At 36.7% G+C, this 12,750-nt stretch overlaps 2 protein-coding genes across 2 annotated transcripts in view; one reads left to right on the top strand and one right to left on the bottom strand.

Annotated features, from left to right (window-relative positions):
- Positions 1 to 5,575, top strand: part of LOC110108893 (ubiquitin-conjugating enzyme E2 28) — a 24,373-nt gene extending 18,798 nt beyond the window's left edge. The window contains exons 3-4 of the mRNA XM_020839740.2: positions 759 to 863; positions 5,138 to 5,575. Of these exons, the coding sequence (XP_020695399.1) occupies positions 759 to 863; positions 5,138 to 5,281 (249 nt within the window). The 3' untranslated portion in view covers positions 5,282 to 5,575. The remainder of the gene's footprint in view (positions 1 to 758; positions 864 to 5,137) is intronic.
- Positions 5,576 to 7,260: 1,685 nt separating this feature from the next.
- LOC110108919 (cucumber peeling cupredoxin) lies at positions 7,261 to 8,713 on the bottom strand. The gene is made up of 2 exons (XM_028699462.1): positions 8,374 to 8,713; positions 7,261 to 7,769 (listed from the first exon to the last, which is right to left on the bottom strand). The coding sequence occupies exons 1-2, from the start codon at positions 8,573 to 8,575 to the stop codon at positions 7,315 to 7,317; spliced, it is 657 nt and encodes a 218-aa protein (XP_028555295.1). The 5' UTR covers positions 8,576 to 8,713; the 3' UTR covers positions 7,261 to 7,314.
- Between the last annotated feature and the right edge of the window lie 4,037 nt (positions 8,714 to 12,750).

Raw genomic sequence — 12,750 nt, forward strand, 5'->3', positions numbered from 1 at the left:
GTGAGCACCGAATGAGGGGGTTGCCCTCTCGTTTTAAAGGCACGATCCGGGATGCGATCGAGGCCGGTTTTTGCGCAGGAGGTGCGGAGATTCGACGTGAATCGGCGCTGTTGCAGAGTGTCTCGGCGGGATTCCTGGGTCCGTCGGGCAAGGAATGATTTTGAGCTTATTTTTTTGTTTCCTTTGGATATGGTATGCAGGTCAACAGGGATCACAAAAATGTACAAAAATAGTGTGAAATTTGATCTATAATCATGGAAGAGCAACCTACAAATATAAAAGTCTATCAAAGAAGAAGAAGGAACCAAGTACATTCAACATTGACACTACAATTCGAACACGACAGTAGCCCAGCTTCGGCCAAAGCAAAACAATATGATTTTGGCCATTAGGTCCACACATATGGTTTATCTAGCAAGTACTAATTTTATTTCTTAACTTTCATCATATTTTAGCATTAATGTTATATAGAACAGTTCTGTAATCTCGTATGTAGTCTTTTTGTTTTCTAGACCGGTTCTTTATTGTAAAACCAGTCTACTCAATTAGTTTAAATACCCTCTTGTTGTAAAAATTGATCATGGGATGAATAATTTTCTGAAATCTCTCCTCTCTTGGGAGCCTACACCTACTCTAAAGGTGCTTTTCCTTCTTGGATTGCCAAGAAGCATAACACTACTAAATTTTTTTTTTTATTTGCTAGCTTGATGGTGAATCTGGCTATGGGTAGGCTCACTTACTCGAGTTGGATGTTGCAGGTGGCATTCAGGACAAAAGTGTTCCACCCAAATATCAATAGCAATGGAAGTATTTGCTTGGACATTTTAAAGGAACAATGGAGCCCTGCATTGACAATTTCTAAGGTTAATAACTTATTTTTCTTTGCTAAACACTTATTTTGATTGAGTGGGTCACATCTTTTCACCAGATGCATGCATTAACGTCATAATTGAGATTTAAGTTATAATGTGAATGTTTGGGAAGCATCACATCCTAGGCTTTGTTACCATTCCTATTTGTTAGACGTTAATGATTCTTTTTCTTAGGTTTGTGGTATGAATTAAGGCAATAATATGAATAGATATAGTCTTGTAGATGCTCTTGTTTTCACGATAATTTATTTTTCTGTAGCATTATATTTGAATCTGATTAAAAGTTTTGATACATAAATACTATTGATCAATTGCATAAGCATCCACGCTGCTAGCTAAATTTCTTTCTTAGCATCCAGGCTGCCAACAAAGTTCCTTGCCATTTTATTCTGACTGTAAGGCTTGCTTTTTCGTTTCAAAAATTGCATGATTAATAATTAAGAATTTTCTGATGTTTTGATGAGATAATAAAATCACCTAAGAAATCATAGGGCCTTGTATTTTGCTGGCATATTATTAAAATCAACGGATGTTGCACATATCCCGTTGGTTGGCATCAATCGACGATTGTTGTGGAATGTTGACATCAGTTAGCTGCTGGTGTTGGTTGATGTAGACGTCAGATGATATTATTTGGCGAATGTCTGGTGTTGTTGGCTGACAAGTTTGAAGAAAGGTGATGGTGTGAATTGAATGTTGATAGACTTTGGTTGGCTACAAGCATCGAGCGATGTTAGTTTGATGGACATCTGGTCTTGTGGGTTGATTGGCATTGGTGATGGGCGATGAGATGCACCTGGAATTACGGCACTATATTTGTGAGATCCAATTACGTTTATAGCCTTACTGAACTATATTTGTCCACTAGTCTAGGGATAAAAACATGATACAACAATTTTCCCTCAAAATCCTTTTTCTCTCTATTTTTCTCTCTTTGTTCCTCTCCAAACGTGAGCTTGATTTCTCCATTGGTTATGCTGATCTAAGATAGAAAAAAGCTTGCCGCCCTTTATGTCGGTCCACCTCAACAGTCACTAGTCAACGGTCACTAGTCTCCGTGACATTCGCCACTTTCCTCTTGAGAAGGCTTATGACTTTCAATGACCGCCTCCATCTATTCAGTAAACTTTGCTGATTGCTTAATTGAGAAACCCCTTATATGACATTAGCCACAGTATTCTTATCTTCCGATACCTCTCTCTACCATTTATTGTACTTCTGCCTCTAAACCTAATTGAATAGAGGAGAATAAGTGACGACTTTCAACACCATAGAACCATCTCCTTATATATAATACTTAAAAGTGGTAAGTAACAAACTTGTATATATTAGGTTAGATGCTAATTGATGATGGTATGTAATGTATTGGTAGAGGTTAAGTTCATGGTGGTAGTTAACAAACTTGTAGGTGTTAGATAAAAGGTAACATGTAACATATTTGTTTAGTTTAATTAGAGGGTGTTAGATAACTATTAAGGTTAGATAGAGAAATTTATCTCCACATTTTATGATAGCTCAGAGATAAATTTTTTGATGCAGTGTCCTAAGAGAGTCATTTCTATGTAGCACCCTCTTTTAATCAGCATTTTCCATAACATTTGCTTTTTGTCATGTTGCTTCATGATTCGATATACCATTTGCCTTTCAATGCCCATCAATTTTATGGAAGCTTCCACTTGATATAAATTTTATTTTGCATTGCAAGAATAACTCTAGATTTAACAGTTGCTCCCACTATGCTCGTGTTTGACATCATATATATGATATCTTCCTTCGATGTGCTATAACCATAACAGCCTTGGTTACATTGCAATACTCGCATCAACATGAAAGGTTGAGATTGTATTTTTCATTGAAGTGCTCAATCAAGATCAAATCCCTTTTCAAACCAGGAGCATGCCTTACATTGTGAATCTTCTATATTGTCCTATTATCAGTCTTGATTTTTACATCACCAACTCCCTTAATATTTAAGAGTTCACCATGCACAAGTTGAATCTTTTTGCAATCTCTTCACTTTACAACATTCTTAAATTCATCATTTAATTCAAATTGCATCCACCATTCCTTTGTGGATAGTCTCTTTTCATGTAGTTAGTTTCGCTAAATCGCCAACATTCACTAACATGACATTTTGATTGTCTCCTCTTCAAAGATTCAAATCTACCTCCCTTCTTGTCTCTTCATGCACTTCTTCTTCTTCTTCTTTCAAGTTTCAGAACAATAGAAGGGCCTTCACCTGATTCTCATCTCTTGACGTCCCATTTAGGATCATTTCACATACCATTGAGCTTTAACTTCATAATCTCAGACGAATTATTGACTGTTGTCATTATTTCAACCCAACTTTTTGGTTGCGACCTGTGATGAAAATAAGCTCAATGAACTAGCTTCATCATCAAAGTTGATAGTAATCGAGCTCAACTGTTGGGATCAGATTGAACTCATTGATATGCGTCACCACAAAAGTGCCTTGAGCAAACTCGAGGTTAAAAAATTTATTATTAGATATATCTTATTTGTTGTTGAAGCCTTCCCGTACATGTTTGACAGAGCTTTCATCACCCTAGCTATAGGACACTCTCTTGCAATATGCTTAAGGCAGCATTCTTTATTTGTGAAGCATTCAATTCCTAATGCTTGTCTATCCAAGAGATCTTGGAATTCTTGGCTCATAGTTGTTGGCTTTGACTTCAAGGAGATGGATGTAATTTTTATTTATTTATTTGGTATTGTAATCATCTATCTATAGCTTTCAGTGCCCGAAGTAGTTGCCATCATACCAAATGATGCTAGCTTCCCCATCTTCATATGTCATTACTAATATTTTTCTGTAAACTCCAAAATTTTTCCTAGCACTGCCACTAGTTTGTAGGTAAAAACTTGTCTTTGATTACTGTCTCGAGAATAAAAAAAGTAGTTTGCAAGAACACCAATAAAAGAACACGAGAGTTTATATGGTTTAACAAGTTCCACTTAAGTTGACAGCGATACAAAGAAAAATGTCCACTCGTTAAGAGGCAAAAACATGATACAAATATTTAACATTAAATATTTTCAACTTTATCTCATTAGTATTATTTATCCCACACTTATTTTCTCTCCAAATTTGAATATGATTCTTCCGCTGACTATTCTCATAAGTCTTCTCATATGTTAGACTACTTTATCAGTCATTATTCCTATGATTTTGCTAATTTAATATTGAGAAGCCCTACGACTTCTAACTATCCTCTTCAACTCTTCAATAGTTGAGGACCCCTTAGGCTTCATTTAGGATGGCTTTCTTGCTGCTTTGTAAAAGTGATGTAGTGAAAGTAAGTTATTGAATATGTTATAGAAAGCATGTTTTTAGTATAATTTTTTTTAAAGCAACAAAAAAGCAACAACCAAATAGACATTATTGCTGCTGTCTAAAAATAAGGTGACGTGACATATTTTTATTGGTCTCCGGACGTCCTCCACACTCCGCACTTAATAATTTCTTCTAAAAACAAAGCAATAAGAAAGCAGTCCCAAATGAAGCCTTAGTCTCTGATCACTTGATTGACCGCCACTCCGTGCTCTTTCTCGAACTAAATGTAAGTGTAAAATGAGTGGATGCCTTTCAACACACATTGAACCATCTTTTTTATGATACTTGGTTTATAATAAACTTGTATAAATTAGGTTGATGGTAGTAGATAATATATGCTTGTAGATGTTAGGTAGAGGGTGGTAGATAAACAATTTGTGTAGGTAAGGTAAAGACTGATAGGTAACGTTTTTTAGATGTTAGGTAGAGGGTGGTAGAGAACTTGGAGATATAATTTTTCTTCATATCTCAATGCGACCTCATCGAGCATCAATCAACTTTAGACATCTGGTGACATTGTTCCTATGTATATGCGCTGTATCTAGGAGCACTTGGTAATCCCACACTGGTTCTATAAATGGAAAAAAAAGGAGCACTTGGTCTTGTAATGGAGAAATTATTCTGTGCGGACACCGGACCATCCAGAGACGAATGAGAGCGCGCTACGTCACCTGGTACACATCATTATACAACACCAATACACATCAAACCAATGACGTGGCGCACTCTCATTCGTCCTCGGATGCCACCCGGGATCCGCACCAACGAGGCTTCTGGAAGTCGTAGAAATGCTGAAACTTTGGAGTTGGACGTCTGTAGAACATGCATCACTGGCATATTTGTTTATCATAGTCTTTCTCTTTCATGATTTTGCGCAAATTTGATGGTGTTTTGCTATTTCCTTTGTTAGGTTCTACTCTCCATCTGCTCCTTATTGACGGACCCAAACCCAGATGATCCCTTGGTCCCGGAGATTGCGCATATGTACAAAACAGACAGGGCCAAGTATGAGAGCACCGCAAGGAGCTGGACTCAGAAATACGCAATGGGCTAGCGGTTTGCTTCAAAGTCCGGGATTCATTGTGGCTTTTTTCTGCCCTGTTATATTAATTTGGCATGTCATTGTATTACTTATATGCATGAATGTAAGAAAGTGGTCATGTTATTATTCTCCCTGAATAGGAAAGCCCAAATTGCCTCTGTAGTATGTAGGAGGTGAAGATATTCCATCTTCATTGGTAATTGTTTAAATGGAGTCTTGAATTATAGATCCTGTTGTTGCTTTGCATGTGCTGTGTATTGGAAACTATTGCATTAAAAGTTTTATCTTGTTATGTTAGGGTTCTAAGCCGACAGGTAAAAGAAAGCATATAGTGTCTTGTTATTTCTTTGAATTGCCCAATATGTCATGTGGAGTCATGAAGCTATATAGACCATCTTCTATTCTAGAAAAATTAGTCTGTGCGGACGCCAAACGTTGTCTAGAGATCAATCAGAATGCGTCGTGTCACCTCCTTGGTATCGTGACTCGGTGCTCTGTATCGCTCTGTACCGTGGCTTGGTATCGCTCATTACTGTTGATGTGGCGCATTCTGGTTAATCTCTGGATGTCATTTTGTGTTCGGCCTTGATATCTATTTGATTGGAATATTCACTGGGTCTGTTTTTGGGCCTCGTTCCCTGCACACCGAAATTTTCAACGTGATAGTTTTTTAAATAGTTTTTTTGTTCAGATAACAATCAGTTGGCTATAATTCTTTTGGTTCTTTTTTTACAAGTATTTGTGGAGAGAATTGTTCATAATCAGATTTATTATAGTACTGAGCAAAATGTTTGGCTTTTTCTTGAAATTATATTATACATTTCAGTGTTGTGAAATTTTGGTTTTTTATGCTATTTTATTTATTTATTTTTTCTTCACATCAGTTAGATAACTTTATAACTAGTTGTAGCTGTATCAAACGAGTTCTTATTGTGCATCATGCGCGACATAACACTTGAGTTATACCAAGGGATTGGTGACAAGAGCCTCTGTTTTGGGAGATTATTATGTGCGGAGTTTGGACGTAGAGAACCATTTTATTTTGTGATTGTAATTAGCGAAAGTAAAGTAAAAATGTAGTGGTGAATAGTAACTTTAATTAAATTGAATGATTATTTATGTCCGGATTATACATGTAAAAATCTCTTTTATTTTGGGCTCATCCTTTATATTTCTTAGCAAGAGCTTGCTCTATTTGTTTGATACGACTATTCTTAGGGCATCTCCAACGGAGAACTCCAAATTTTACGGCAAAATAAAGTAGAACTTGAAAATGGCGTGGTGCTGCTCCAATCGAACGTCATTTTAGGTGTTTTTCGGGAGGTAACGATCTTCTCCCTTTCGCGCGTTTTATCGGTTGAGAGAGTAAAATGGCATGGGTGAACAGTGCGACGCTAATATTGGCGTCGCACTGTTCACTTGCAAGTAAATGACGGAAATTTTTGCGTTCGGTTGGAGCGACCGATGGACGGCATAAGCTGGTTTGGTGTTCGGTTGGAGATGACCTTAGAGAAGAACTAAGCGAATGAATAACTAGATAAAAGTCTGTAAGCGAATGAATAACTAGATAGAATTGTATGCAACTTCAGCCTTGCCAAGCCTGTCAGCTATTTTGCTCATAGGAGGATAATGATAGCTTTATCCTCTTCAGAATTGATCTGAAAGGAGTTTATCTAAAATATTAGACAAATATATCTAAATTCTTAAACATTACAATTAAATTATTAAATATTTAAAATATATTCACTATAAAAATATTATAAAATATCTACTGATTTAATTATATTATTCAATGAAAAAACAATTTATAAAATGCCAAATAAAGGACATGTCAAGAAATTAATAATCTTTGATGTAAAAATACAAGAGAATATTTTAATATAATTTTTTAAAACAATCCCCTTGAATATATTGGTAACAAAATTAATATATATTATTTAATTATTATCCCCTTCCAAGGAAAACAATAAACCTACCAAAACTAACTTAAACAAAACGTCCACATCAAACAATTAGCATTTCCTCATCCAGTCATCCACTCCACCTCACATTCCTAACTCTTCCAACAAGTAACCGCCAAACAGAGCCGCAGCCACCGCCGGAGCAACATACCGGCGCGTATCAGCCAACGAAGCCGACGCAGTCGCCCTCAGCGGCGACGGCTCGGGTGAGGTGAAGATTTCGAGGCCGCCGATTGAGTAGAGGGAGTCGTCGGCGACGAAAGGTGGCGGCGGCGCGGTTGTGACGACGTTGACTGCGAGCTTCTGGCCGGCCTCGCAGTGGAGGCCGATGCCGGAGTAGAAGAAGTGTCGGCCCGGAGTGCTGAGCTGAACGGTGCTGGGGCCTCGGTAATAAATTTCAATGATATCGCCATTGCCGCAATCCTCGTAGTCTTGGGCGGATACTTCGAGAACGTTCTCTGCGCTTGTCCTGTACAGGAACACTGCGAAAACAAATTTATTTGGTACAATATATATTATGATACTTCTTAAGAATTGAACTGACAGAAAAAGGAAAAATCTCTCCCAAGCTGGAAAACTTATTATGTCAGGACAAATTATAAAAAATCCGGACAAATATCAAGTCATATTGAGTGCTGTATCGAGCACGGTACCAAGCGATCAAGTGACGTGGTGCTTTGTTATTGGTCTCTGGACACGTTCGGTATTCAGACACAATAATTACTCCTCAAGCTGGGCAAATTATTAGGTCCGGTTACTGGACCTAAATTTTCGTCCGGATTTCGTGCACTTTTAGTGCGCTTTTACTGCACTTTTGATGTATTTTTGAAAAAAAGCAGCTAATACGTAATTTTAATTTCATTTTAGCTGCTTTTTGTTGAGTATTTGCAAAAATATAGCAAAAGCACAGTAAAAGCATAACAAATATCTTACTCATTTAGTATTTGCTGTCATTTTGCTATGTTTTTGCTGCTCTTTTCAAGTACTCAGTAAAAGGACAACAAAAGAGCAGTAAATATATAGTTAAAATTATGTATAAGCTGCTCTTTTTCAAAAATACATCAAAAGCACAATAAATGCGTACGGAATCCGAACGAAAAGTTAGATCGGGTGACCGGACCTAATAATTTGCCCTCAAGCTGCAGAGAGATGAAAACCTACCGAGCTTGTCGCCAACTACAAAGGTCTTAGTTGCAGCCCATTCCTTGTAGAAAGTAGCATTAGGAGGGATCTTCCAGCCAAATCCTCCACCTACTACATGGTCTTTATGTGCGTAGGAGACTCTAAGTAGGAGAGCACACAGGCTTCCAAGGAGAAGGAACAATAGGAAATGGCTTTGAGCCATATATTGGATAAAGGTTTTCTCCTCTTTGCCTTACTCACTTCCTTCTAATTCTCTCTCTATCTTTCTCTCTTCTTTCTTTTGCTACAATAAAGGGAGTTGGAGGTAGGAAGAGGTGGAGGGCTGCGAGGCTGGTTTCATCTCCCCAACTGAACTGAAGATAAAAAGGATTATTTTTGCTTGGTTTCTGTTACAAGCATATTAAGATTGTTTTTTTTTTCCTAACAGTTGCTTATTTTTAATGAAGCGGGTGGTTTTGAAAGATGGATTTGGAGTTCCTTTCCTCCAGCAAAACCGTTTGTTCTGTTAGTGCGGGATAAATCCTGATTTGTCAATTGAGGGGTTTTGTGGGATCATTTATTTTTTTATTTTATTAATTTCAATTTTCTGACCTGATCATAATGAGATAAAGAGTTGATATTATTGTTGTTATTGTTGTATTTTATTTCTATTTATAGCATACTTTATATCTTAAAGCAATTTAATATAAGAATACGTGATATGATTGGTTAGTCTGTGTGGAATATGATTATGTTGATTAATAGGGATCTATTGTTGTCAAGGACCTCAACTTAGTTTGTCGTGCTACGGGGGTTGGGTCCTCCTCTACTTGGGAGTGCCCCGACGCTATCTACCTAAGCGCCTCGACACTGCATAGCTTGCTTGAAGAAAAGATAGAGAGCGAAGTGCTGCAACACTCCACATACGACGTTGCGGCATTGTCAGACAGACTTGAGATAGAGCGATGAGCTCCGCGGTGCTCCAAACTAGCTTTGCTCCCTTGCGAGGCAGACTAGGTAGTTTTTCTTTCTCATTTTTTCTTATGGGTGACGTTCTTGTTGATTTTGTGCATCTCTTTGTTTGTTCTTATGTAAGAATGGTGTAAAAAAGAAGAGAAACAATAAGAGAGAGAGAAGAGATAAATGTACAAATTTCTCTCAAATTTTATAGTGGATTAATTTCTTGGTGTGGTGCGACTCTATAATTTTTTTCCTAGTTTTAGGTTTTTTCACGTTAAATCCTGGCATTCTTTACTTTCCGTTGTATTTCTATTTTCTTATATGTTTCGTTGCGGTGATTTACTTCACAGACCCCAACATAATTTTTAATTTTAAGTAATTTTATAATTAAAATTTTGAATGCTAACATATTTTAAGTGTATTTTTTGTTAGTATTTTTTAAATGAGTTGGCTCACGAGCTAACAAGTCGAGTCAGGGCTGGCTCAAATTTGACTCATTAGCTCTCAGGCTCGGCTCACAAGCCATTTATTGAGTCGAGCTTGAACTAGCTCACCAACCGTCATGAATCACGTACACTGCTAGTGGCCGATGATGATAGGTGTTTTAAAAAAAATATTTAAATACTAAGATGATTATGAGTTTTTTTAAATAATTTGATTTATTTAAAAAATAAAAATAGCTGATAATGCATAAATCAATACTAGTATATAAAAGCTACTTGTACTTGCTCCCATAATTAAATGGGAGATTTACATACATATCATTTTGTTTCATGCTATTTACATATCTAACATCTAAGATTTTAATATTACATACATACCATCCATAGAACAAATATGGATGTATGAAATGAAATATTAAAATTTATAGGGGATGGTATATGTGATAAAAATAAAACATAAGATATATTTGATATTAAAATTTTATATGAATGACATGAATATAATATTAAAATTTTAGGTATTAGATATATAAATTGCATGATATAAAGTGGTATATATCTAAATCCCCCTTAAATCTAACTACTGAATCCAACGGTATATTTAGCAACTTTTCGTATTCCACTCTTTCTCAATCGTATTCCCTATGGAGGCCGCCTTCTTTACACAAGCCCGCCTTTGCAATGTTTTATCTTCGCGTACAGACGTAGAATGCTGCTGCTCGTGTGCGAACCCGCCTGCCTTCCGTCGTCATCAATCGTTCGAACCCACAAGCCTTTTGTTCACAACTCATTGTCGTTTTCTTGTGAAATTGCTCTTTCTTTGTTTTCTTACTTGTTGTCCTGATCTTTATTAAAATCCAAAGTTCTTTGGTCTCGTATAGAAGGTACGGCCTCTTTTCTCTCTTATTTCTCTAACTTCATCAAGCAGGTTGATTCAGTTCCTTAGATTTTAACTTCTTATGTGAGCTCAATATCAAAGAAGAAGTCCCTCTGTAATAACAACATAACTTATTCAATAATTTTGCAATTAAGGGTCTAGGAACTTGATGCTAGGTTTCTTATTTATGTACTAGAAGGCACTCTGAAGGAGCTCTAGGGTATGACATGGTCGGAGGCTCAACAGGTGCCTTCAATATGTACAATGTGGCCCATGACTTGTGCTATTGTAAGTACTGATGCACAACATAGTCACTGTCCTCACCAAGATGCTCGCCGGTAACTATGTTTCCTCTCCTGCTCTCTCATATGAAATGTGGGTCTGGTGATATAACATCCAATCCATGTCTGAATTCCCACAACCATCTACTCTTTTAAAGCAAGACTTCATAGGTATGACATCAGTAGTAAGGTATAAGTCGAATTGTCATAGAACTCTATCTCTTTCAACTAATCACATGTACTCTTGCAGTCCAGATATCTTTCCCTACCATGACATATGTGTTAAACCTAAGCATGAATATCCTATGTGTACAATTATCAAATGACTTGTGCATTCTATATTTACTTTGTTTGCTTAAAAAAATGAAGGAAATAAAGTAGTATTAAAATTCAAACAATATCTAGCTATCAAATAGATCATCCAGCTCATCCCTACACCTAATAATGTTATCCATGGGCAATTCTCAGAGCTGATCCTCATCCCACCTATTCCAAATAAATCTCAGATGATTGGAACATATATGCATGTCATATTAGAAAAAAAAAACACTTAACTTAAGTTCATACCTACACCCAACACTCATACCATCAAGCTGTACTAGAAAGTGCACACGAAGTGCTGGCCGACCAACATGAAGGTTCTCCCAAGACTAAATTTATAACAAGTGTATGCATCCATCTATGTTGGCCCTACTAGGCCTTGTTACTTCACTAAACTGCCAAAAATAGCCTTAATAGCCTTCTGTCGAGCATCTCAAGCCTTAATGTATGAACTTTTATGTTGAATTTTTCTTCCATTCGACCAATTATTACCTCGGCCGGCCTCAAGTCCATATCTTTTCTAATTGTGGCTAGTATGTAGGAAATTATAAACTGCGAATTGCTCTGATGGTGCCCACTTTCAAGAATTGGAGTGACGCATGTACACGTTGGTACTTGATAGATGAGATTTTTTTATATACCACCTTAGCATTTACTTTGAGCAGAATACAATTTCCATAAGCAAGGAGATACGTACGGAGCAGTCATGCTTTGCACATGCAACTGTAAATTTTTTTAGATTTGATGTGATGACAACATATTAAACAATATTTATGATAGACCATCCCTGTAAAGCAAATTACATATCAGCCTTTCTTGTGAAGTACATTCCTTCAATTAATTCGGTAGGAATCAAGAAATCATCCTTCACAATCACCTTGTTAAGGACATCCTCGAATTCAGCTTTCTGATCCCATTGTTGAATAGTCCTACATACATGTGTCGACATAGTTATTATTGGACACCATTGCGTCCTCAACGTTGATTGATCTAAAGTAGTAATCTTGGATGACATTACGAATATCTTCATTATCAACTGCAACTCTATCATTCAACTATGACAAAAGATCATCCTCATCATCAGAATACCGCTCCCTAGAGCCACTACTCATAGTCTCATAACTATAATGATCAGAAGGGATCGATGGTGTAGCCGGGACAAGTGCTTCTTGTGTATGTTGGTTCTCTATGTCACTACATTCAAAACATTCTTCTTGAATTATTAATTAATAAAAATTTAATATATTTGACAATTAGTATTATACAATATATACAACTCACTGCTTAGTAGGCTCTTCATCTGGTTCTAGCCTTGAAGGATTTGCAAGTACTTTAACCCTTTTACCCTTTTACCTTGGTTCAAAGATTCATATATTTGTAAATTTGGAGGCTCCGTATTAACTCGCATCAAATTTATTTCTTCATCTTCAACGTACATGATGAGAAATATCGCAGTAGCTTGGCATAATACAACTTCACAAACCTTGTTATCCTCAACATGTGAAGCGACGAACTC

The sequence above is a fragment of the Dendrobium catenatum genome, unplaced genomic scaffold, assembly GCF_001605985.2.
Source record: "Dendrobium catenatum unplaced genomic scaffold, ASM160598v2 fragScaff_scaffold_1297, whole genome shotgun sequence".
NCBI classification, from domain to species: Eukaryota; Viridiplantae; Streptophyta; class Magnoliopsida; order Asparagales; family Orchidaceae; genus Dendrobium; species Dendrobium catenatum.

Excerpts from the sequence above, each read along its gene's own strand:
- LOC110108919 (XM_028699462.1), bottom strand. The coding sequence starts at position 8,575 with ATGGCTCAAAGCCATTTCCTATTGTTCCTTCTCCTTGGAAGCCTGTGT. Across the intron at positions 7,770-8,373 it reads CGGTAGGTTTTCATCTCTCT|TTCAATTCTTAAGAAGTATC; the intron begins GCAGCTTGAGGG and ends TTTTTCTGTCAG.